This window comes from Brienomyrus brachyistius, chromosome 8, assembly GCF_023856365.1.
Source record: "Brienomyrus brachyistius isolate T26 chromosome 8, BBRACH_0.4, whole genome shotgun sequence".
NCBI classification, from domain to species: domain Eukaryota; kingdom Metazoa; phylum Chordata; class Actinopteri; order Osteoglossiformes; family Mormyridae; genus Brienomyrus; species Brienomyrus brachyistius.
The window spans coordinates 21198083-21224943 of NC_064540.1; the positions used below are offsets into that span (position 1 = coordinate 21198083).

Genomic DNA, 26861 nt, shown 5'->3' on the forward strand with positions numbered 1-26861 from the left:
TTTAAATCTTTGCGCAAGAGACGACATAAAACTCCGAACCTGGAAAGCGCTACTTTAATTCGGGCAAAAATTTAGTCAAGTGTCAACATTCAACCATCAAATAAACCTGATAACAGAAATCACCACTTGCCAAAAAGATGCGCAATTCTTAAAAAAATATAATGTAGGCCCCATATATAAAGATTCCTGAGCAATATATTGCAGTTTCGGGTTTCACGAACAATAAAGCGCTTACACAACACTTAAAAAGTAGTAGTAGTTATAATGCCTGTAGCAGGGTTGCCAAGTTTGACCAGCTTTCTAGAGTAAGATTTTCAGTTCGAGGAAAGTCTGCACACACATTTACATGTATGTAACAATTTTATTACCTTATAGTCTGTAGGGTTTGTAAACCATCCCAACGCCTTTTTTATGTGGCTAATTTTAGGTTTATAATGGAGTAACATAGATTTGTCATAAGATTTGCATCAGTGTGAGGGTCTGGAAGTGTGAGTGTCACGTCAGACGAGTGACAGCTGGCAACCCTGCTGTAGACGCTACAAACAGTCAGATTTCCATCAGGTCAGTCTCATTCTGGGATAGGCATGATGCATAATCTTCTCCCAAACTTTCTTCACAGAACAAAACGGATTCTACTACAGTGAGCATCGAACAATATATATTTTAGGAACTGGAGGATATTCATATAGTTTTTAGACAAATATATACACACACAAATATATTTTGAGTGATCACAACCTGTAGTTGTGCTGACAAATAGCCACCCGTCATTTTAATGAGAAATTAAAATAACTATATACACACACACACACAACTCCAACCTGGACCGCTTTCCCTTCATTGTAAAAACTGCATTGCGTCTTTCGCGAATGAAATCTGACATTACATTTAAGAGAAATAATTTACGATAACCAATTAAATCGGATAGGACTAAAGCCATACCCATTATTTCCATATGTTAAAAAAAGAAAATGTTCCTAGATTTTCAAAATTGCACCCATTTCCCCCTGGGTGACCTTTTCCCAAGAGGCAAGGTTAACATCACCATTTTCAGTGACTGACATTTAAGGTAAATCAACTTTGTTTTTAAAACGGGCAAATCAGTCATTGGTTCTGCTTAATTAAGGCATAGTGTTCAAAGGCTCATGGTAAAATCTTAGACATTTTTCCTGCAGTCATACATTTTGACTTGTGAGAGAAAACTACTTGTAAAAATCTTTATGTAAAAAGAGTCCATATGCAAAAGGCTATAAAACGGGGATGTAAGAAAATAAATATGACCTCCTATCAAGAAAAGGAATAAAAAAAGAAACTAACATTTATTCACGAAACTAAAGAAGCAAAGATTTGCATATCTTTCTCCATCTTCTGGCAGTTTTCCAGTGTTTAGTCCGTCTCTCTTCTTAGGAGAAACCTATTCACAGACCCCCGTTTTGGGAAAAAAATAAAATTGAGATTAAGAGAGGAAGGGGAACTTCGAGGTGCAAGGCAAGGCGCACTGTGGGGTTCTTTGGGTGGGATTGGGGGTGTCGGGTTGAGGTTCTGACGTGCGGACGTTGGGCTCGCAGGTCCATGTCGTCCGGGGGGATGGGTGGGGCGGCGGGGCAGGTGTGGCATCCACGGTGTCACCACAACTCGCACTTGCTCCTGGGGTTCATCGGGGAGTCAACCGGGCAACCGAAGTGCTTGGAGAACTCGAGGGAGTTGGACACAGTGCCGATGACGCGGAAGCGGGACGGGCTGTGTGGGTCGGTGATGACCCCTTCGTGGGAGCTTTCTGGGGTGCGAACCGAACACCACACCTTCAGAGAAAATACACAGAAGATAGATGGTTACAGTAGGATCCCCAAAAATCTAACAAGCAAGTTGGCCTCTGTGCTCATGACCAGAATGTCACCAGTTTGAGCCCAGGCCTTTCCAGAATAGTGACAGAATAAAGCAAGACAGATAAATCTGACTGATCCTGCATTCAGACCCGGCCTCACCTTCTGCTGTGTGTATATATGTGTGTGTGGATAATGTATGTCTCATAGGAGAGCAAGACAGGATGTGCAAAGAGAAGAATTCCAGTGTACTTGTGCAAATGGCAAATAAAGTACTTCATCCATGCATTAACATTTAAAAACGTACTGAAGAAAATACACTATACACATATATGTCGCTGGGTCAGAGAAAAAAAAAAAAGGTTAATCATTTTGTTATTTTCAATTGCTCTGTTGGGTAAGTCCCACAACCCAGTAGCATAAGCGGTTTGGAAAATGGATGGATGGACGGAGGAATGGATGTTGGGTAAGTCTGCTGGAAGTTACTTCAAATATTTTGAAAAAGTAAAGATAGATGGCTTGGAGTATTCTGAAAGACCTTTATGTTGACCTGCCCTCTTTTTAGCCTGTTAAATCACTCTGGCTACGTTCACACTGCCACGCTGAAGTGACTCAAATCGGGTTTTTTGCCTTAATGTGACAGATCTGATCTTTTCAGGGCTGTGTGGACACGGAAATCTGATCTTTTCGAATCGGATTTATGTCACTTTCATATGTGCTACTAAATCGGATTCGTATCCGATTCGCGGCCATGCGACCTGAATGTGAACGCTCAGATCGGAATTCATGTGGCTTTTTGCTTATACGCGTGCGCTGACATCATCAGCCTGCGCCGGCAGGCTCGTACCTACACATCTCTTGGTGCAGCAGTTCCAGCAATAACTGCGAAAACAGAAAAGCTAGCCGCCTGACTTTTTCTCCTTTTCGACCTGCTCATGTACAGCTGATTCGCTGTTTGTCGTCCTCCAGAGCAAAGTGCGATACATGCGTGAGCTACTAGCGCCTCCATTTTTATTCCCATGAGTCGTCCCACAGATATGACGTTTTTTTGCTGTTGGTGTCGCAGTTGACCCGTGTAAAAACGTATCGATGTGCGCATGCCTGACGTTTTGGAGGGCCGATGCGTTCACATTCCAGTCAGATACTCATCACTTGTAGTTATGAATGTGAACCGTCAAGACAGACAAATCCGATCTGAGCAAAAAATCGGAATTGAACGATGTGGCTGGCAGTGTGAACGTAGCCTCTGTTCCATACCAGAGACTTAGAGGAACAGCAGAAACCCAGCAGCCTTCTGCTCTCAGGCACCCAGCTGGTCAAAGGGGCAATCTTCATCGTCGGTGAGGCTCAGAGGCAGGTTGGGGTGGAGGGGGACAGGGTGACACAAACCTGTGCAAATGCGACAAAAAATAGCTGGCGGTTCGTAAGCTTCAGGGCAGGAAGTCCTCTCTCCTCCCCATTCTTCTTCACCCAATTCTCATAAGCCTGCAATACAACAGGAGACCAGTTATGTCCTTCACACGGAAGCCCCAGGCACCTATGAAGACCGTGTACGTCACTGTCGAAGTGTCCCAGATTCAACCCCCCACCCCCCCAAAAAAAAAAAAAAACACATCGCTCACTCGGACCATACGGCTGCCTGCCCAACTGCATGACCTACGACCTTTCCTCCAACGGAAAGAATGTCAGAGTATGACAGTTTCCAGAGGCAAACTTGTATCACCCTGCTCCACCTGTTGCTGGCTGATGGGGCTGTGTGGTAAGGAGACGCCCAGGGTGCTGTGGTAAGACCAGAATAACCCAAAGCAGCAGGGAAAGCACGAGCCCCACACTACTCATAAGAAAAAAGTGCACGAGCCCCACACTACTCATAAGAAAAAAGTGCACAAGCCCCACACTACTCGGTAAGAAAAAGTGCACGAGCCCCACACTACTCGGTAAGATAAAGTGCACGAGCCCCACACTACTCGGTAAGAAAAAGTGCACGAACCCCACACTACTCAGTAAGATAAAGTGCACGAGCCCCACACTACTCAGTAAGATAAAGTGCACGAGCCCCACACTACTCGGTAAGAAAAAAGTGCACGAGCCCCACACTACTCATAAGAAAAAAGTGCACGAGCACCACACTACTCAGTAAGAAAAAGTGCACGAGCCCCACACTACTCGGTAACAAGAGGAGGAACACCCTCACACTACTCAGTAACAAAAAGAGCACCAATGCCACAGCTCAGTTGCAAATCAGTGACTGGACTCTGTACCCAGGCCTTTAAACTGGTTCGGACTCCTCCTGCTTACTCTGGGCTGATTTACATCCTCTATATTTACACCATCGCATTAGTTAGAAGCACAAACCCAGGTGAAGGTTCTTGCGGTCTTGCTAAGGCGAGTTTCTCCCAGAACTAACAAATAAAACGAGGCCTGTGCTGGAAAGAGGGTTGAGCTTGTGAGAAGCTAAGCGGGGCGCCCCCCTTCAGTACCCCGAAAACCACGCCTCCCTACCTTGTAGGCGGCTTTCAGGCCCCCGTTATCGGCTATGTTCTCTCCCAGTGTATGGCGACCGTTCAGGGGCTCCTGGTTTACGCTGTAGTTGCTGTACTGCTCCACCATGCATTGCGTTTGCCTCTTGAAGGCCTCCACTGATGAATTTTTCCACCAGGAGCGCAGGTTACCATCTTTGTCATACTCCCTTCCTGCCATGACACAAAAACACACTGAAGTCAGCCCAGGGGTCACTTGCCTCTGCAACTTGGGATTTGCATCATAAAGCCAGACTTCTTGCTTAGCTGGAAAACGTGTGGGATATAAGGTAGTCTGGGGTAAATGGACTTCTTCACTTACCTTTAGCCCAGACTACCTTAAATCTTACAAGTTATCCGGCTTAGCAGGAAATCCTGCCTTGTGATACAGGCCTCTGTTCAAACATTAACATGCTCATTTTCAATTGGCTCAATTTTAACATGGCCTTCAGGACATAGCCCATTACATCCAACTTGTGTGGAATTTTCTTTACAGTGTACAGAGTACAGTGAATGAAGCATGCAGAAAAAGCATTTCTTTTATGGTGATAATACGAACCAAAAAAAGTCTGAAATGTCTGGGATTTCACTTTGTTTCAGTTTGACATTTGCTTTCTACATTCCAAACACTTTCTGTGTGCATATCTGCGTCGCATTGATGCCTCTCTTTGCTTCCCTCCCCTAATGTCTTCTTTTTTGCAAAGCAAAATACGGTCGCCCTAATTTCACTAAACAAACGTACAGTGCATGTTTGTATATGCAACAAATGAAACTTGAAACTTGAATGTGCTCAACTTCCTCATGCATTAATCATTTGCTCGTCGTCCGAAGACGACTTCGTCACCTATTTGTCATGGAAACAAAGAGGCAAAGCTCATTTGTTAATGTTGATCTGCTGGACTGATTTCAGACGGCTTACCTTGATCATCAAAGGCATGCGTCAGCTCATGGCCCATGACGACACCAATCCCACCGAAATTCAAAGCCCTGAACAGACATTAAATCTTATAATCATCTGCATTAGCCACCAATTTTTATTAGGACCACTGCTGTTAGCCATTTTACTTACATTTAATTATTTTTTTTTACTTAATAGACTTCCTGGGGACTAAATAAGCAGCCATTCCGTTTGCGGTCTTTTCCAGGACTTTTCCAGAAATGGACTTACTTGGGCCAGACCTTGTTGTAGAACGGAGCCTGGAGGATCCCAGCAGGTAGGACCATCTCATTCTTTGTGGGGTTATAATATGCGTTGACTGTGGGCGGGGTCATGCTCCACCTATGAGGTCAGGCGTAGCACAAGCAAGATTCTTGGCACACATTCAGCAAATTGTAAACACTATTCCTGCACATACTAAACTGGGAGGTGGGGGAGGGGAGTTACACCATAAAAATGTGTCATTTCTCAGCAATATCAAATTTATTCCATTTTAGGCTTTTATCCATAGTGACATTTAAAAAAAAACTGTATATTTTCCTTAAGCCATTGCGATAAACTACCTTACTAACGTAACATGAATCAGAAACTGGGTTACAAATTTCTCTCCCTGATCCATTACACCACCTGCTGTCCATTTTAGCCTTCAGCAGACAAATAGAAGCAAGGTTCCATGTCTCTTTTCACCAAACCCTACGGTCTCAATACCCAAAATAAAGCCTAAATGCATAAACATTCACAGTCTCTGATTACAAATCCCTACACACCATAGCCGAAAAGAATCAACCAACAGCTTTATTCACGATAAAATCCAGCTTCTGGCAGATGGACCAGCTTTTGGGAACTCAACCACTGGTGGACTGTGCAAACTCACTGGTCCTTATTGGGCGCTTTCCTGAGCTGGTCTGCGGTCACCCTGGCAGAGAAGTTGTAATACTGCATGACGTTCTGGAAGTACAGGTCTGACACCACCTCGAACTGCAGTGGAAAACCAGTTAGAGACTTTATCACCCTGCTACTCTCTCATAATGGGTTATTTTGTCTATAGCTTGTCATTTACATGTTATCTTGTACCTTGTTTAATGGCCTTTTACAGAGACAATTAATCCCCACAAAACAACTTGTCCTCTATATGATTTTCAAAAGCAATAATCATTTTTTACCTACTCTATGAGCATAAGAAATAAAAAATCAATTAAATATTCCACTCTGTAAACATGTACCTACATCACTGAATACTTTGTCAAGCTCAGTGGGATTCATGATGAACTTTGGATATCCTATCATGTTGTAAATAGCATCTGCCTAGGAAAAAAAAAAGAAATAATTACATAATCAGTTGCATGATTGTAACACCAGGAGGAGCCAACAAGTTACCTAAGCGAGTTACACCTTTTTTTTCAATAAGGAAAAAAAATACTCAGGCATCACTTCCTATAAAGTAAATGACAAGAAACAAGAGAAATTCTCAGTTTCATTGTTTGTTAACAGGAACTTCAGAACATCTCTCTGGTTTAATGGGAAACGAAAAACAAGGCTGTATAAAACTGGAAATAGAAGCTTCTCTCCTACCTTTTCCTTTGCTGCTTTCTTGGTTTCGGCATCCATCCAGCCTACATACTGAAGACCTTCTTCAAAGGCCTGCTTGATCTCTGAAACCATGCCTTCTGCCTGAGACATGGGGAAAGAGCAGTCAGCGCTAACTATTGCCGGTTAGCCTTAGCGGCTCAGTCACGGAGGAGCAGCGAGTCAGAGCCGGGGTCGGGCTGATGCTCACAATGGCCTTGTTGTCATGGGCAAAGTTGGCTTTGACGAACAGGGCCCCGAGGGCGAAGCCTAGGGCACTGTCAGTGTCGCTGACGCACAGCTTCCAGCGAGGTGTGCAGCTCTGAAACGCGAGACGCCACAGATTAGCACAAACGCCGCATCCACTCATTCCCACCCCATAGATCAGACACGGCATCAACTCATATACTATTTGGCCGAAAGTATGTGGACACCCCTATTCACTGGGGGCATGTGTACAGGCAGCCCCCAGGTTACAAACGAGACCCATTCCCAAAGTCTGTCCAAGTTCAATTTGTAGGTAAATCAGAAAAAAACAGCACATCTTTATTACAATTAATTCATTATTATACCAATAATAACAAAAGTAACTAAAACATGCCCTATTGTACCTTAAGCTGCCGAAACACTGTAATGTTTTCACGAGCATCGAAAAGTAGTGTCTGCATTTGTTATTACAAACCATTGTATTTAACCTCAATTTTAAAATATATAATAGGCTTTACAGTACTTCTTTGCTAAGTATGAATTGTCCTTAAGTCAGACACCCTCTACCCAGGGACTTCCTGTATTATTAAAGCACACAGCCGTACAATTTCCAACAACAAAATACTGGCAGCCAAATGCTTCGTCATAGAGACGGTCAGTTTGCTAAATTTCTGCCTTGCTGGAGCTGCCTTGGCCGGCTGCGTATGAATGGGAGGATCTGGGAGCGAGTTCAGTCATTAAGTGGGAGGCCACAAACTCAATGAAAAGGGACTGGGGGGGAGGGGGGGGCAGGATCCGTGAAGCAGGTTCTCTCAGCTTAAGCTAAAAGTTATGATTGACCACTAAGAGTTTAGGTCAAGGAGCATTCCTATTGGACAGTCATGGCATCTAGCTTAAGTTCACCTATCTAACAATAATCATGCTACGTGGAACACCTGCCTGACCACCCACCATCAATACCCAACCTGAACTGCAGCAAGTCCTACCGGGAATCATCCATCTAATGCAAAGCCTTCACAAAAATTGTACAGATTAATAGAGCAATAGGAGGTTAACCAACTTCACAATACTACCCTTGTTTCAAAATATGTTGAACAAACATGCTTTTGTCCATATGGTGTACACACAGTCCTACTCGCATTGGCACTGTAACCAGCCACATGAGACTAGCAGCGATGCTCTTGCAGAATATCTAGTCAACATACACGCTGATTTAACACTGAGGCTACATTTTAACCCCCCTACCTTTGCCATCGCAAGGTCCCCATTCCTCAGCTGATACACTGCACTCCCACACAGCACATAAACACCAACATATACTTTAGATTCTCATTGTCCTGTGACCTTTTCCCCGAATGAGGTCTTAATCTTTAGGATAAGTCACCTGCAATGTTTAGCATGGATTATTATTGCCTGCAGTTGTCTTGCGGACATGCATGCCATTAATATATACAGGATCACACAGCGGGGGTCTGGACCATCTATACATGCCTGGTGTGCTGCCTTTAAAATTATAGTCTGTCAAACACGGTGTCCTAGTCTATTTCTGATTTGGTTTTGTGTAGAAGTTGTAAAGCAGCTGCGTGAAGAGCACCAGTACTGTGGCCCAAAAACTAAAGCCCTCTGTGATACGACACAGAGCTCGCCCCCCCCCCCCAAACTGGAACTCAGCCAAACAATTTCAAAGTTGACCTAACCGGCATAGTGGGAATCCTGAGGTTGGGAGACTACAGCTAACTAAAAGTAGGATCTGATTAATTACAGAAACAAATTAACCTTAGACAGAATAAAATGTACCCAGGCTAGAGTCTCCAGGTTAATCTTCAGGACAAATCCATAGAAACGACAGTCCAAGAGTCACTCAGAAGCACGTTCTTCTACAGCAAAAATTTTAGCTCTCTGTCACAAGAGTCCTTCCTTTATTAAATCAGCAGGACACTCCGATCTGGGCTCTCAACTTCATCTCACAGAATCTCATGTGTGGAGTCAAAACTGAGTACAGGAACTAGCATAAGCAAATGGGGGGGGGGGGTCATCACTCAGACCATTGCTTGGTGTCTACACTCCATCCACAGAAGCTCCCTGATCACCCATTGCTCACCTTCTTGGTTCCGTACATAACTTCAAAGAAACGCTGCTCAGCATCTTGGAACCTCTGGTCCAGGATGGAGACCATCTTTCTCACCACCTTCATTATCATGTAGTTGTTGAGGAGGCTGAGGAGAAGACCAATACCATGTTGGAGAGCAGCCAACATTACCATGCTAGTCACTATATTCCACAATATGTATCTACATGCAAAGCAGGTGCTCTTACACAATATAACATGAACAGCGATAACCTGTCAGCCTTGTTACCGGAGCTATTCAGTAGATGTGTTTCAAGGATCAGGAATGGAGATCATGGCTAGACGTTCTGCACCAGGTTGGCCTGAATCACGTGGTCCATGAAGCACATGTTACTCTTAATGCAAGGGTGAGAGACACTCTTTCTATACATGAAGAAGTTTGGATGCTAATGTCTTGGGCAGAGTTGCGTGCATGTTAGGCAGGACTTGGTAAGATTCCTGCAACAAGCTGCTTGTATAGGATGATGCAATTCACAGTGGGATCCACTTGACTGAAGGACATCAGAGGGCAAAGCCACTCTACTCCTCATATTGCCTGACATAAGGAAGCGAGTGGCAGACCCAGACGTAACCAGGAGCAAAGCTCATGAGGGCATCCTGCATCCACCACCAAGGTCAGAGGGGAACTGTCCGGGACGGAAGTCGCATTTCATTCATTGAGCTTACATATGGCCACGAAAGGGCCAGGATACGAGGCTGGCCGGGGGGGGGGGGGGGGGGTTCTCACGCAGTCATGCTCTGGGGCAATTCAGAGGCTCCGGTTTTCCTGAACTGCGTGTCTTTGGATGCCAGGAGGAAATCCGAGATCCCAGAGGAAACCCACCGGGGAAACATGGGAAGAGAGCAGGTACTGAGCCAGGGCTAGATTGCAAAATCCAGTCCCAGAGGTCAAAGAAAGCCCGTGTGTCAATGCTGAGTAGCTCATGGAATTAAACATCATGTGCTTAAAATGAAAATTATGGAATTCTCTGCCAAACAGCAAATTTTAGGAATATTTATTCATGTAATTTTTTTCCACTTCCATGACAGTATGAGGGAGGTGATGAGTATGGAACTATATTCATGCATTAAACCTTGCATATCCACAGCAAACCCATCAGATTTACAAGCTTGATGTCACTGCTGAAGTAATATAAATTAAAGCATCTTTAACACCCAAGTGGGATAATACAGAAAAGGTGTGGAGTTCATGGATTTTACCGAGGCACTATTCATTTGGGTAGTACAGCCCCATCCGGTGAGCACTGAACTCCCTTCAGAGATATTGCGGTGATATTATTTTGGTACCAGTTTTATATCCAACGCTACACTGCAGTAGTGCACACTGCTTCCAGTTAGAGCAGTTAACCATAGAGGGGGCTAGATGTAATATGCTGTGGAACAGGGGGTTCCTTGTGCTACCTCTTGTTGGTGTGGTTGATGAGGTTGGAGACTTTCTCCAGGTATTCCTTAGCATACACCACCACAGGCTCAGAGTCGTTCAGCTCCACTGGGGAAAATACTTCTGTGAGAAAAGGCATCCATTCAATAGCGGGGGCCAGTGTCTGTAGAAAAGGCAAACCGAGTTATTAAAGCAGACCCAAAAAATGGGATACATTTCCATCAGTCATTTTCACACCACCAGAAGTTCTCTGGAAACAGGACCTTGTTCCAGAACCAGGGACTTTTGTCGTGTTCACACTGCAGGAACTTGGCCCCACTGTAGTTCCTCAGAGGCCTTTCCAGAACCCTTTTTTAGTACCTGCTCCAAACTAGGAACTTTTTGTTCAAACACAAACTACTGGAGAAGAGTTTACAGCGATATCTTACTGTGGACAAGTACCGACGTTAACTCAGGTCAAGCAGCGATGCAGAAATAGATGCGGCAGAGCATAAATTAAGCATATGGAGTTATTTTTGTACCCTAATTACATTTAGCGAATCAATTAATTTGTTGTTTTTTTGCTTGAATTAGCATATTTCTGCATTGGAAAATTCAATCGCTAACCAATATACTTTTGTCTAATATCACCGGTGAAACTTTCCAGTCTTCATTAGTGAGATAATGTTACATTGTCTTTTTTATTCTGTGGAAAATGAAAGATAAATCTGCTGGCAAGATTTAATAAGAATCGTGAACATATTACGGGTCATAAATAAAATATAAATAAAAGGCTGTGTCCCATTTTGATCGCGATCAATCCCCCCAGTAACAAACAAATAACTAACAAAACAACTTACTCATTCTCCATTGTTTTTGTGTGATGGTTTAGTTTCGTATGAAATTATGTGTGAAGTTTAACCCGCAAACTTTTTGCGTCTCCCATGCTCACTTAGCACAAAACTCCTGGTTCCTGTTGTGTGGTGTGAAAGTGACACACACAACTGGCCGGGAGCTACGAAAGTTCCAGGTCCAGACAGCCCAGGGGCTCATGAACGGGGACCAGGTTCTGGAACTCAGGCGTCAATGTAATGAAACCGTTTCTGTGCTTTGCAGTATACCATGGGAAAATGGCATGGTTTGAGGACCAAAGTTTAATCTGCAAGATTTTTCCTTCATAACAAGTCTGAACTAAACATCAGCTGCCTTATAGCTGCAGCTCTCAGCTTACTCCCTGGCCTGCGGGCGGTCATGTGGAGCCAGCAGCAGTCAGCATTACACACGACTCACTGCCAGCTCTTTTGCTTGGATCTTGTGGTAGATTAGCTCCTCGTCACGTCGCTCTTCCTGCGGCACAGTGATGTTGGCCAAAGTTGTCTCGAAGTCCACTATCTCTTGCATCAGTGTCCTCGATGTTTCCTCAGACCCACCGAGTAAAATCCCCAGCTCCACCAAAAAGTCCAGGTAGGCTTTCAGATACTAAGGGAACATAACAGGATGGGGTAGATGGTCACGGAGGATAAGGAAGGTTTATTCATCTCCAGTAAGGTGAGGCAGCTGCTTGCCCATGTGGCTTCACTTAGACAGTTACGAAATTTGGGGTTAAAACAGCATCCAGATTCATGTTAGAAAATGTAATTAAGTGGGACGATTATAAAGAGAGGGGAAAAAAAGAATCTTTAAAGCATCTAGCTCCCTTGGGAAGACCGCTGTGCAAAAATGTCCAAACTGACCATAAAAATGCCAAATATGATCCAAGTTTCTGAAAGCTTTAACCTTAATGAACATCCAAAATTCTCCACAGACCTTCTCGTTGGCTGTCTTGTTGAGGTAGTAATCCCGTGAAGGAAGCCCCAGTCCCGATTGGTCAACCTGTCAGAGAGGGTAGGGGGAGGGGGGATTCATCACGTACTGACCCACAAAGAACTACGACAGACAATTGTGAAAATTCTTGCAGACTGTAATAAATGGCTTGGATCAATAAACACATCTGCCAGAGGTGACTGAATGACACTCGCCAGGTTGCCATGGGGACATATCTTGAAGGCTTTTCAACTGATCTGAAAAGGTGGTAATTCTGCCTGTATCCCAGGTCTGAGCTCCTTACCTGGATGATGTTACTGTTGGAGCTTTTGGAGTCCGTGCTGACGAACACGGTGAAGAAAGGCGAGGTGCGGTAGCGAGCAGAAACTATGCGTAAAACCTCCTGGAAGTTCTCCTCATCCCAGGGGCCTGTCAACACCCAGCCGCCAGTCTAAAACCCACAACGTTCGTCATTAGAGATACCGACAGCTGTGATGAGAACCGGCTTCGCCACAGACTGGACAAATATCTCACCTGATTGATGAGATCCTGTAATGGCTGAGCACCCAGCGCCTCGATCTTGGCCTCGCTCATGCAAGCCTGGTAATACCTCTGGGCCTTAAGTTCCGCTTTGCTGAGCCCTTCCATGCTGGTGTTCTCTGGAGGGCACAGAAGAACCTTCAAAAGTGGTCACCTTCAACACCCCCCGGCTGAGAGCAGACTAAATAAAGACGATATCAGGGGGAGAGGGAAGAGGATTCCGGATGGGCCTTGAGGGTGATCAGTAAGGGGTGTGAATAACATGAGCATAGTAGTCATTGAAGGGAGGGCTTTCCGATGGAGATTTAAGCCAATTAGAATGAGACCTTCAAGGAAATCTGAAGGGTGTAGAGATACCAGTAAAAGCAACAAGAGATATCCATCTGAGATGCCACACGCCGTGACGGAATGTACGCTGAGCGTACCCAGCAGGTTCTTCATGGCGGCCATGTTGCGCTCCCAAAGGCTGCTGAAAGGCCCCCAACGAGATTTTCCCTCAGGGAGGGGGTTGTTCTTCATCCATCCCCCACAGGCATAGCTGTAGAAGTCTTGACAGGGGTCCACCGAGGTGTCCAGGGCACCCAGAACCGTGTTGGCCACAGTCACACAGGCCTCGGACAAGCAGAGATTGGGGTGACCTGATCATGAAAGGGAACAGGTAACATACAGGAGAATAAAACACATCACTACCGGTGGTGTCTGGCTAAGGGGGCTAAGCCTCTGTGCCTGTGATCAGAAGGTTGTCAGTTCGAGCCCAGCTTTGGCAGAGTGATCACATGTCCGTGGGCCCTTGAGCAAGGCCCTTAACCCCCAGCTCCAGGGGCGCTGCGTGCAGGCTGACCCTGTGCTGTGACCCCCCCCAAGCATCCTCTCACCTGCATGTTTGTCTCATGGGGAGCAAGTTGGGGTCGGAAAAGACCCCATGGGGCTTAATGAAGCATCACTAAAACAAAAAAAGATAACCTGACAGTAAAATGAATCTGATTTTTAAGAGTAATGCAGGTGATTCAGTGTCCCTGCAGCCAGGCAAGCGCTTGTACCAAAACGGCAACCAAGCCATGTCATCCTGCAGTCCTTCATTCTATGATTTTGAAAGCTGCTGCATGTTGGCTGACATTATGTTGTGTAAAAAAAATGTTTTTCAATGTTGCATGTGGTTCTGTACATCCTGCCCCCGTTCACCTGCACCTACATATGGCCTGCAAACTGATTAAATTAGTACTTCATATTTAAACTGGAGATACTCTACTGAGAGGCAATTTCTCAGAAAATTCCTGTAAAGTGGCAGGAAAGTTTTAAATACCAGAAGCAGTGCTGTATCATATAACCCAACGAGCATCACGATTGCGACAGAAGCGGTTTTCATCGTGTCAAATTCCGCTGTCCCATGTGGACGATTATACGCCACTGAAACACAGTCATGGCTGGAGGCAAAGCTTCGAGTTGCCAGGGGAGGGAAAGTGGAATATGCTCTATCCAAATTTCTAAAAATCACAGAGTGGCCTGCCGTGCACTTTGGCCACCTTATCATAAAGTCCCCAGAGCCAAAATACAAGGGGGGGAGGGGGGCAATGTACTAAAAATCAGTGCACATTTCAACTCTACCGTCTCAGGACTAAATGGACCTTGAGAAGTAATTGGTCTTTTCACAGAGCACCTGAAACCTGGCAGTGCCATCAGTCTTCTTCGGTTCCTGGAGAAGACTGATACTTTAACACTAGTGCTGTACCGGTGCTGACAGGGAGCTGGTTCTCAGATGATACTTGAGTGGGATCACCTGAGAACCGGCCTGCATTTCCACTAGTTTCAAAACATGTATTAAAGCCATATAATCTCAACACATTTATGTCTGCATACCTGTACGACGAAGGCAAGACCTCAGGCTGGGAGGCAGCTATGTCTGAGCATAAAGTGGGAATGAACCCTACAAAAGAAGTATCTAACTCATGGAAACCAACCTCTTAACATTGGCCTTCACAGTGTTCACATGGCTTCGCAACACAAACCACAAGCGCATCAAGAACTGTATTCAAAAATGTGAGAGGTCATTGTGGTTTGAAAGAAACTGGGGAATGCACAATGTGAAAAGGTCGTATGAACTACACTGTGACCACAAAAGGACAGTGAGCCACGCAAGGTTCAAACTGAGATATTGCAGTGCCAGAGTATGGCTTATTCTGGGCGTGTCACGCAGGCAGGCTGGGTCATTCATGCTAAACAGGAGGAAGCTGTGTCCGGGTTTCCGTATAGAAACAAGGAAATAAAAGACGCACAAAAAGGTGACCATCTCACCTTTCGTTTTTGGCTCAGCACTGTGGAGTTATGGCACTGTGGGAAGTGGAGACCCTTGGACATTTAGCAGCATATATCATGCGTGGGAAGCACCTTTGCTCTTGGGGGGGAGGACTAAAATGGTGCCGTTAGTAGAATCGACTAGTTTGGCTCACCCCTCTGGTAGTAGAAGCTGAGAGTGACGATGCACACGAAAAGGGCGAGTGTCAGCACACAGATCAGGCCGAGGAGCCTCTTCTCAGTGATGGTCCGGTCCGCCCAGCACCGGGGACCCCCACCACGACGCATTATCAGCTGGGGACACGTTGAGGCAGATGGGACAAGAAAAAAAGGAAAGGGATAAATCATTAAATGTCGCATTTTACTACACCTAAATGGAGGCATTGAGTATGTGCCTGTGGGGGGGGGGAGTTAGGGTTGGTACAACACATTCTAGGTTTTACAACCTAAATATCTCACTCCACAGTCTAGCATGATACACATCATTAAATATTTGTCGAGCTTTATAATTTTTACAGGACCTCATGCTCTCAAACTTTTCCACACTTGTCGCGTTTACCATGAGAAGGCTGCTTCCAGCTAATGCAAGGGATGAATAAACTACATTAAACAAGTTCTGACAGTCAACGTTTCAGCTAAACGCCATCACACATCCGGACCAACATGTAAGAGATACAGTGAATGAACACCAGACAGCAGGGAGCTTTTCAGTCATAACAAATATTTGACAAGACAAATGTTGGCTGACATCCAGTAACAACTGTACTAGGAAGAATCTATTATGGGTCTCTTTAATATCCTGGTTTATAAGTTTTATAGACACACACACACACATTTTATATTTTACACACAAATAAATAAATAACAGACATGTTGCAGGATCAAGAAGATTGCATTTCCATGTACAAGGCCAACGTGCGAGTGCATTTAGCATTTAGCACTTTAGCCAAACTCTGTCATGCAGCAAACTCATTCCTCAAGTGCTTCCGTTTAGAACCGTTTGCCAACACCAGGGATGTTGGACTTGGTGGGAAACTGTATTATACTCGCCAGTCTTGGACGGAGACCACAGTGCTAAGCTCCGCGTCACCCGCAGTACTTCTGTGGCCAGATGTTATTAGCGTTAAATTAATAAGCGCGCAAGCCGGCTAATGCGCATTAAAATTAGCTCAGTGTGGCACAAGAGTCCAAAAGCCATGGTTCTTAAACACAATCAAAGAGCCGTGGGTGGGGGGGGGGGGGGGGGGGGCTGCACAGTGGGCTGGAACCTGTTTAAGGGTGCTTCCAGCTCAGAACCGTGGCTGATCTCTGTGTGAAACCACAGAATGAGAAACTTGGGGGGGGGGGGGGGGGGTAGTTGGGGGTTAATAAATTCAAAAATGCATAATGTGAAGCGGCTTCTTCGAAATTCCTCCTTGTAATTGACAGAAGCCAAAGAGAAATATTTTCGCAATAAACGGAGGATAAAACATTCCAGAGTCTGAATGAAAGAAAATGGGCAAACAGACCAATTCATTACAGTCATACACAGGAAAAGGGGGAGAAAAACAGAGTATTCATTCAATTAAAGCAATAAACACTGAGGAATTTTAAGACACATGCAGAGGTAGGGGAGAGGGGAGGACAATAAGACAAAGTGATACATAAGACTCTAGTATTTAACAGAGTACTTCCTTAAAGCTTGAGAAACAAGACAAAGAACAAATGTACTGGATTTTAACCGAGTTGTTATGATGTCCTTAGGGGACATAATGATGTGATTAGGGGGCATAACGAAAAGCATCCCGAAGTGTCACAGACAAGAACACGAGTGACAGGACATGCCAGCTCAGTTGTGGACTGTGCATCCCTTTAAAGCCAGAGATGTGGCTGTAGATTCACGCCGCTGTTTGCTACCTTGATAACTCGTGTATGTGTGTGTGTCTGTGTCCCCACAAGGGGTAACTCATATTTTACAAAAATCTGCGACTTCAATCAAAAAACTAAAAATGCCAAACGTCTTGTACTTTATTTGATTACTTACGGTTAATGTTAAGGCTGGGTAGGGGTTAAGGTTGTCATTGATGAGATTAGGGTTATGCCCATAGAAATGAATGGAGAGTCCCCACTAAGATATAAATACAAACATGCATGTATGTGTCTGCGTGTTTGCACACGTACGTATGTATGTCTAGCAATGAGAACACACAGCTTTTAGGGGGGTAACATCATATCCCACAGAGGCTGCTGCACGAGAACTTCCAATCAGCTGGCAAAATGCACCAAGGCAGTGCCTTACAAACAGTATAAGCTACAAGACAGATTGGCACTAGGCATGGTTAAGGACACGAGCAACACCAACGGAGAATTTCTTCTGATATGAGGGCCCAGAAAGCTCCCCACTTCCCTGAACCTATCCCTCGAAATCAATGAACAAAGGCCCCCTTTACATTATGGCACTAAAGTACGCATCTCTGCTGCACCATCTCTTCAGGATTCCCTCAACAACAGAGACTCTGGCTTATGTCAGCCAACACAGAGCCTGCTAATTCAACAAGAGGGAGACATAATGCAACGGTCGCGTCTTTCCAAGAGCTGTAACACTCGGCAGATGGCTGACAACCTTAAGACCGCTTCAATAAAACACGTGTTGCCCCCCCCCCAGCGCCATTTCTAAGAACGACAGGAAGTCAGCTGGAGTGCGTCGGTGGCCTTGAACATGCTGTGACTGCCGGCTGGAGCTGAACTTACCTGCATGCTGGTCGAGGGGTAGACCTCGTCCACCGTCGAGTTGGTCAGGTCCTCCTCATCCAGCGTGGCTCTCTTGTAGGTGGACATCTGAAAGGCCAAGTGTAGAAAAGACTCTCTGAGCGTCTCCATCACTTTCTGAGGCCTGTGCTGGCAAATGCTGAGGAAGGGGGGGGTCCTTAGGGTATTCTGGGAAGGGTTTCCCCCCTCTCATCCATCAGGAAGAGGGTCTTCCTACACTCCCCAACAGCTCTTCGCTCAGCCTGAAGTCTCAGGTTTCTTCGCTGTCCCACCTTCTTCTCGACCCGGATGTACACACTCCCCACCCCCACCTCCTCGTCTCCCCCACACCAAAGTTAACCCCCTGGGGCTAATCTCACAGACGCCGCAAACTCCAACAACATGGGGGATGAACCAAAAAAATAAAGAGCCAGCCTATCGCGGGACTCCCTGCGTCATCTGCTCAGCAGACAGGAGTGTGAAGTCCTCGCCCCGGAGCCCAGAGAGCTCTCAGACGACTTCCAGCTCGAGCTCCAGCCCCAAATCAGAGAGGAGGGAAAAGTTCTGAAAAACAGGAAGGACCGTCGACTCCATTGACTTGCGTGTGTGTGCGTGTCGGTGTTTGCGTGTGTGCACGCATTCCACAGAACAGGTTTTTTTGTTAACGTCTGGGAGGAGAATTCTGGGAGGTTGGTTCCACCCACGATCTCACTCATTAGAAATTCTTGAGAGAAAGGCGGAGCCTAGAAGATAAGCCACGCCCCCCAAAAGCTCCCAGCAGTGCCAGAGATTAGCGGCACCAGTCAAGCATCCTTCACACTCTGATTCCTCACTTGGACCAATAGAAAATATCCAGCCCAACAGCAATGAAAGTATTCTGTCTGAGACACACTCACTGTCTCGATCACGCACTACATTCATTAGTTCTTCACAATGTCTGAGAGACCTACGGTGATAGAATAGCACCATTTTGGAGTTGGGGGTTACAGCAAGAAAATATTGATATTACATGTTGGCAATGAAATTTGGCATTTCTTAATAGCTCATGCGGTGTCATGCCAGATGGCAAAGAAACAAAAAAACAAAAATGATACCACGGTCATGACAATGCAGATGACAAAGATGATGGCAAAATAGATGATATCTGAGCAGAAATCAATCTGTTAAAGTTACAGTATAAATGGAAATTTGTTTTTAAATGATGAACAGCCACAGCTGAATGTAAGACTTATACACCAAAGTGCAGAAGAACCTGAGCGTCGTGGGTGTGATTTATGATTAAGTGTTTTTTCATGAAAACTTTAATTAAGAGAGAGTGGCCTGAACCTCCCACACGACCTCAGGCGGCTGTGAAAACAAGGACGCATGACTCCTGAGAAAATGTTTTAAAATGTTTCATTAAAATGGAATGATACTGGTGTGCCCCCCCCACACCCCCATCCCAAGCTCACCTATCCCCTATCCTCACAGCAGCCACTGCCAAGTATCACAAACGGGAAAATTTAAAGAAAAAGTATAAGGCCTTCTCCCAGTCTGCCAGCAGAGAAGCTCGTTACATTCGTAACTAGATTTGTTTTTTTATATATATAATTTTTAAAATCCCCGCAGGACGCTGCACGGGGTCCTCCAGCTGCGTCACTAGCCTGTGCGGGGGGGGGGGCAGCTTCCTGTACTGCTTGTTCCTGGGGCCACAGCTGAGTGTGAAATTCAAAGCATGTTGCAACCTTATGATCCCAGAGATGTATTTATTTATTAAAACTAGCTTTTTTCCCCCCAATAAAAAATAGCTCTGGGCAGAATTCTCCATCCCCAGCCCCCCCCCCACACGGCTTTGGCCTTCTCTCTCGAACCCCTGCTCAGCACCCCCCAGCAGGATGCCTCCCCATGGAGGAGAATGTAAATAAACATTAAACCCGGCACTGCCTTTCGCAAGGGCAGCCAAACCAAGACCTGCCTGTCAAACCCAAGAGGTGCTGCTCTGGACATTCAAAGCCAGCAACTCCATACGCCCCCCCCCCCCCCCCCCCCCCACCCAAACTCAAAATCCCTGTGTTATCTTCCACACAATGACACTTCATCAAGAAAAAGGATACCCAGGCTATCCCTAATCACTTGTTTGCTTACCGATTAACACTTCCCTTCCTGTGGAAAATACCCACCCCCCCATTAAAAAACACCCAAGAATCAGAGAAACATCAGCTACGTACAGCCGATATTATACATCTCGGTCAAAAACGGCAACATGCACAAACTAAACATTTTCATAGAGTCAGTACGATAAACTGTTTCAAGTTTTCACCTCAGTGGAGCCATGTTGGAGGCCTTGAAATTCTTCAGTCCAAGATGGTGGGGGTGAATTTATTACAGGCAAAATATTTTAGTTACACAGAAACCTTCTTAATGTCTACTGAGGAACATTGAGTAAAGGAAATAGAAAATGTTAGAGACAGAAAGAAAATCTTCCTACAGGAAGAGAGGAGTATTTTCTCTTCAAAATCAAGAAGCCACCAAAAAAAAAAAAAAGTCCCCAAGACTGAGCCTAGCTGCACTCCTGCTAAGGCTGATTAACACAATTGGGCATTGAGCCTATGCTGAGCTTATACTGCCGCCTACGCTGTAGCAAGCATTTATACTTCTGTGTTGGTGTTCGGGATGTGCGTCTCCCCCACTGAGGCCGATTAGACATGCAGCTTGATAAGATTCAATGCGATATGATGTGATGCAGAAGAATATGATACTACGCCATCCAACATGGCAGGGATAGCTTGACTTTCTTTGGTTCTTCTTAAGCAGACAGCAAATCGGAAATAAAAAACAGCCATTTTTACTTCGCATATTTGCGTCTCTAATACTACAACTCGGTAAGCATCTCATTTGTATAATTGTATATTAATGAATCAGATTGTACCGAAGCAAAGATGTTAGAAACCTTGCATCCCGGGTCCATCTTACATTGTATCCAATGCATACTCACCCCCCCCCCTTTAAATCATAAACTGATGTGAATAAGCGACAGCTGGTGTGTCGATCACTCTGCAATTACACCGCCAAAACCCAAGCGGACCAGTTGCAGTTGTTGCAGTCTCTGTCGCCGCGACACACAGTTACATTTCAGTGAAGGTGGCTACGCTGCCTACAGCGACAATTCGACACAGAGGTATACATTACCCTTTAGAGTGCTCGCTGTACCTCATTCATTAAATCCATCTAACTGAGCTGGATGCTGATTTGGTTTGAGGTACTCTTTAGGAAATTGTGCGGGTAACAAAGTATGGACATAGCGTTGCATGAACCTATGGTCCTTACTGTAGCTCCGTGCTAGCATGACATTGCATGTAACCTCTCAGCTGCCTTCTGAAGTCCATCACCCAAGAATTAGACCAAAAACCAAAACAGGGAGAGATTCATCAGAAAAGGTATCTCACTTGCCTGCAACAAAACTGTTTTGCTGCTCAGCCGGGTATTGGCTGCTTTCCATTTGTTGAGCCGTGTGGCACGAACAAGCTCTTTGATTGTGATGCGTGGAAAAGTAAGCAAAACCGAGAGTGTTATCGACTTCCTGGAAAGTGAGTCGCCACTGCGGATGGGCGAGTCAGAGAACGGGGTTAGACATAAGCAGATATCACACAGAAGGCAGCGAGACGGGAGTGTGATGGCGCAGCTTGCAGACAGCTCGAACAAAGAGACTCAAACAGAACCCCCACCCCCCCCAAAGTGCGGCACAGATATGCAGGTTCTCCATCTCACCCAACATCCCTCCTGTTCTGCCTGCAGCAGAGATTAGAGTGAAACTTCTATAAGCTCTGAAACCAGTTTAAAGGAAAAAAAAAAACTCAGATAATGATGAAATTATTACTCTAAGACTCCTATTATTATTATTTTTTATCTCAAACATCTGTTTTATATCCTTTTAATTATGAATTTCAGCATGATAATACAAACATCTGGAAGCGCCTTGGGGGGAGAGTTCAGAAAGGGGAGAACAAGACAAAAAATAATAATCTGAAACTGCAGACATGTTTGTGAGAGGAGGAATACTCTTCTTTTGTTAAACCTCAGGGGTCTCGGTGACGTCAGCACTGTGGATGCTTGCGTTAACCCTCCTGAACGAAGATGCGTGCAGGGGCGGGCGCTGTGGCTGGTGTGCGTTTCAAGGGCAGGCCGCTGGCACGCCAGTCTGCAGCCCTACGAAGGGAGCACCATCCCTATTTCCTGTGACATCCCCAGTGTCCTTCCACAATCCGGCGTGCGTCCAACATCTGCACGAGAGACTTCAGCCCCCCACCCCTTCTCATGCAGCAGGACACTGGGGGGGGTTGGACAGCCCGAGTTTCTCACAAAGCGTACAGATCTGCACTTTCCTGGCCACACACATGCGGCAGTCCGCCGGGGACAACAGAGGACAACTCAACATCCACAGCCAGGCGTGAGGTAAAACTGTAGATGAAAGATAAGCATGTTGACCAGCTGCGGAGAAACACATCAGTGCGATCAGATTATAGGTCACTCCACCCGGTGCTGTTTCTAGGGGTAAAACCAGGAGGCATGACTTTGCCGCATACATTTCAGAAAAGATCCATTTACAAGACCTTAATAAGACGAAGACTGAGAACTCCTCATAGTGAATGTCATACCCATAATGTGTGACTTAACAGGGCAGTTGCTTGGGGAGGGGGGGGGGGGGGGGGGGGGGGGCATTTGACAGCAAAGGAAAAGTTTAAGGGTTGGACTTTCCTTCACTGCACTGATTCAAAGTGCTAATCGCAGACCGAATGGGACTGTGCCCCTCCGTCCCGGTCATGCCAGGAAGTCAACCATCCTGTTGGAACACATCATGCTTCCAGGAGAATGAGAAGGGAAAGGGAGGGAGAGAAGACGAGGGGGGAGCAAAACAAAACACCCTGCAGCTGCACTTATCTGCTGGGCAGACAGAAAATTTACAGGCAGCAGACGACACAACTTTAACTTCTACAAAGTTACACACCCTGGGGGCTGTTCAGCCCTCGACCCCCACAGCACCCTGCTGACATTCAGGCTGATAAAGCAGAAAGGAGAAAATCAGCACATCGCATCGAGCTGATTAAAAGCAATCCACATTAAACTGGCTCTGTACAGCACAGACTACAACAATAGCATGAAACGAAGACTGGAACAAAAGTGGGTAGTATGCGACACCTTCCTCAGTTCACCCATGGGTAACCCTTCAGTGGATTACTCTTCAATGAAGTTTGCTGAGCATGCAGAGGTCCCCCCAGCCATGTCTGTACATTTTGGGAGTGGCAGCATAAAACCGTATTGGGTGTGGGGAGGCAGGTGAGTTGAGTAAACGTACCCAATACCCACAATAGGCATGGGAAACCTGAATACACGCTCACGATAAGTGGGGCATGCCAGACTCTTCTCTAGCCAAGTTCTCAAGCTGTTGGCCAGCTGAGCCCGCAAACTTCCCAGCTGCTCACAGACAGACCGGTCTGCTGGAATGGGGGGGGGGGGGGGGACTTGGCAGGGATCAGTATTTAAGTGGATTTCTGAGAAGGCCACAGCTTGGGGTCCATCATCCCATGCTGCCCCAATGACGGCCGTCACACGGAGCTGTGGAAACAGCAGCTCTCTGTGCGACCATCTGGTCCGGGCCTTGGCGACAGCTCGTTAGGGCCAGCTTGACCCCCGGTGACCTGTGATGTCACTCGGGGCCTGGCCCTACCCTTTCCTCTGCCCGCTTCCCTGAGGAAGAACGCCCTGGTGACGGGAGCTGGCTAAAGAATGCAGCCTTGATGGGTTTCTCAGCATATGGGTTAATGGGTTTCGGCTTGAAACCGCAAAGCTTGGCTCGCAAAGGCCACCACATCAAAATAATCTTTTTGGTTCCACACTGTGCCTCTCCAATAGGAGGTGGAGCCTATTGGACTCTCGTGGAGTTACGGTTTGGCTCATACTCTTACACTGCAGTCCCTTAACCTACGTTTCTTAACAAACCCTGACACTAAAATTCAAAGCTGGCAACCAAATTTAACAAAAAATGCTCCCAAATCTCCACTCTGGATTGAATTCAATTCAATCCATGTTTGTGGATGTAATTACTAAAGGTTTTCCTCATCCATCACAAAAAGTACCAAAAATGTACAACACAGGTTACCTTTATTTACTATTCATTTTGTCTAAAACTGTACATGAGCAAGTCAACTTGCATGCAAATGCAGTGAGACTGAGCTTCCCACAAGTGACAATAAAACGAACCTGAAAATCAGGCCATAGGGTTAATATTGTTAACGTGGGACGCCTGGCAAAATGGGACAGTTTAACTATGCAGTAATATATGCATTTAGTAATACTGTCCCTAGAAATTACAATAACAGTAATACTTTTCTTCTATATACTGTTCAAGGGCCACAAATGTATGTAGAATGGTATGAAGTTGTGATGCTAGAGACTGGGATGATTCTGTAATTATTTCCCAGAAAGGGTGCCATTTTAACAATACTCACGCTACCTTTTGGTTAAGAGGCGAAAACACTAACTGACTGCTACAAAGAGCACAGCTGCGGAACTTCAGAGAAGACAATGTGGTTACTGCTGGCAAGAAGCAAAGGGAAGATAAGACGAAACAAGACACGAAGTGGCATTATGACAACAAGATACCGGAAAACGCTCGCAATCTTCGTCACAAATCCCGATTCTAAAAACGCCTCAACAAATTAATTCATAAACAACAACATCTACACGGCCCCACAGTCAAAACATGCGTTTTCTTTCTAAATGAGCATATCATCTGCTTCTTCACCAGTAAAAGAGAATTTCACTACCGCAAATTTCCTCTTTCTGTGTTACATTCATTGACAAGGTTAAGCAAAAACACTTTTGTTTTACAGTCGTTTTACATGATGCCACACTGTAGCAGGACATGGTTTAAATGTATCACTATACATATTAGCTTAATACACGCGGTTTTATCTCATCTAAAAGTAAGAGAAATTAACGCGCGGGCCTGTCAGACTGGCAATGAGTTACACGCAGGGCAAATAACCGGTTTTGAGACGTGAAAATATATAATTTCGCCACAACTAATACTTATGTATTGTAATGTTTTGTTTGTTTTGCGGCCACAACTAATACTATTGTTATGTTTGTTTTGTGACCACAACTAATACTATTGTTTTCTTTTGTGTCGTTTTGTTTTGCTTGTTTATCATTTCGTGTGTTATAGTTTTGCTTTGTTCTCAATTGAAAGAGACCACAGGGATGTAACTTGAGTTTATTTACACGTCCATCTTAAAAGGCGTGGCACTCAGAAGAACAACGAGAGTAGTGGACATTAAACAGCTGGAGCGCTTAACAGCCGCCGTCTCCGCTCCGGCTACTACGATCGTTACGCCGGTCGGGTTCCGAATTCATTTTCTCGTCGGGCTGACGCGGATAGCCTGCCTTTCCCAGCCCCCGCTGACGCACGTAAACACATGTGTGCAATCGCAGTTGTCATAACAAAAGAGGAAACACATAAAATATTTTTTTTCTTAAAAAAAAAAAAAAAAAAGTAGTTCTTGTAACTGACATCTTCGCCTCAGGCTTAAGTGCAAGTAAAATGCGCGTAAACGATTTTAACCCATGCTACTTACAGCACGATAAAAATGACTTTCCAATGACTTTTTAAAAATCGATGTATAAGTAAATCACTAGTTGGTAGATTCCAGTCAGGGAAGAGGCAGCGACACATTATCGCCCACGAGCGTGGAAAATGATAAGAAATTAAACATTAACCAAAAATTGCGACACAACTGTTTCTTTAATTTCACATCATAATTCCGTTCTTCCATATGCATAACGATGTTGTACATAGACTTAAGTGTCACCATCTACTTCGAGGATTAAATATTTAGTTTGAAAAAAAAAAAGACCAACATCATTGAAAATGATGTGGCTCCAACGACTCACTATCAAGTACGAAAACTGCAATCTGTACCAGTACAGTGGTCTCCCCGGTTACTCCCAACACCATACAGCCACAACGTGACAGGGAACCTTGATCTTACTCATGTCTGCAACAAAATGCCGAATGGCAAACGACCCAGGGTTCAAAACTGCACCGGCAGACCCACGCAAAAAAGTTCACAACAAATATTTTCGGCAATGCACAGAAAGCGAACTCACCATCGTTCACCAGTAGATCTCGGAGTAACTTTTTGACACCCCACGTTAAACTCAGCTTCGGGTAACGCGCCCCAACCTTTTAAAGGGCCAGAACGTAAAAGGGCACCATGCGCTGGGTCTTCGAGGAAATCATTACAGCGGGAGTGAAGCCGCACCAATGGCGTCAAGAAACAGCTCAGGCGTGTGCGGCTACGGCCAATTGCTTACGAGCCATGGGTGGACCTTGCGTACTATATGGCATTAAGATTAAATACTGTTTGCCTGCGTAAAAGTAGGACATTTCGATAACTCTGCGCTGAGCAAAGGAAAATCGCTTGTAAAGCAGAGCATAAAACTCCAACAGATAAAAAATATTAAATAGTTTTAACATCAGTTATTATAATATGCCTGGCTATATATGGTATATTTGTAACGGAGTAGTTATATAAGAGTTTAATGACATCTAATTTTAATCAAATATGTTTGTGTACACCCGTACAGGATGTATTTGGAGTAGTGTGTTTTTGTTGTATTTCTTTAAACTCTAAAATAACATGTGTCATTATGAATATTATGTAAATAAAAGTACTGATGCGAAATTAACCATGTATGCCAGTTGCAGTGTTAACCACAGGGGTGGAAAGAAATTGCGACAGATATAAAAATAAACCAGGATTTGAAGTTGGGAAATTGTGCTGGTCTTGAAATGGCCTGTATAAGGTGTGGATTATAGAGCGTTGAAACAGGGTATGTGGTGCTTACGGCGCGGTCGCGTCTTCTTATTTCCCTGTTGTTTACCTTATGTCTGTCTTAAGTATACCCTTGGAAAAGCGAG

General features: G+C 45.1%; 1 protein-coding gene across 3 annotated transcripts; it reads right to left on the reverse strand.

The window, feature by feature from the left end:
- Positions 1–36: 36 nt before the first annotated feature.
- Positions 37–26207, reverse strand: ece1 (endothelin converting enzyme 1). Of its 3 annotated transcripts, none has more exons than XM_049023460.1 (19): positions 26048–26207; positions 17906–17992; positions 15331–15469; positions 13309–13521; positions 12878–13002; positions 12648–12794; positions 12347–12412; positions 11831–12019; positions 10582–10724; positions 9154–9268; positions 7057–7167; positions 6852–6950; positions 6507–6584; positions 6154–6257; positions 5511–5621; positions 5262–5329; positions 4326–4516; positions 3213–3308; positions 37–1802 (listed from the first exon to the last, which is right to left on the reverse strand). In XM_049023460.1, the coding sequence occupies exons 1-19, from the start codon at positions 26048–26050 to the stop codon at positions 1626–1628; spliced, it is 2262 nt and encodes a 753-aa protein (XP_048879417.1). In that variant the 5' UTR covers positions 26051–26207; the 3' UTR covers positions 37–1625. The 3 variants fall into 3 exon arrangements, with proteins under 3 accessions (XP_048879417.1, XP_048879418.1, XP_048879416.1); XM_049023461.1 differs by lacking the exon at positions 26048–26207 and adding an exon at positions 21332–21589; XM_049023459.1 differs by lacking the exon at positions 26048–26207 and having other exon boundaries at positions 17906–18588.
- Between the last annotated feature and the right edge of the window lie 654 nt (positions 26208–26861).

Excerpts from the sequence above, each read along its gene's own strand:
- ece1 (XM_049023459.1), bottom strand. The coding sequence starts at position 18,034 with ATGGAGACGCTCAGAGAGTCTTTTCTACACTTGGCCTTTCAGATGTCC. Across the intron at positions 10,725-11,830 it reads TCCAAGCAAAAGAGCTGGCA|ACACTGGCCCCCGCTATTGA; the intron begins GTGAGTCGTGTG and ends CCTTTTCTACAG. Across the intron at positions 1,803-3,212 it reads TTTTTGTCGCATTTGCACAG|GTGTGGTGTTCGGTTCGCAC; the intron begins GTTTGTGTCACC and ends TTTTCTCTGAAG.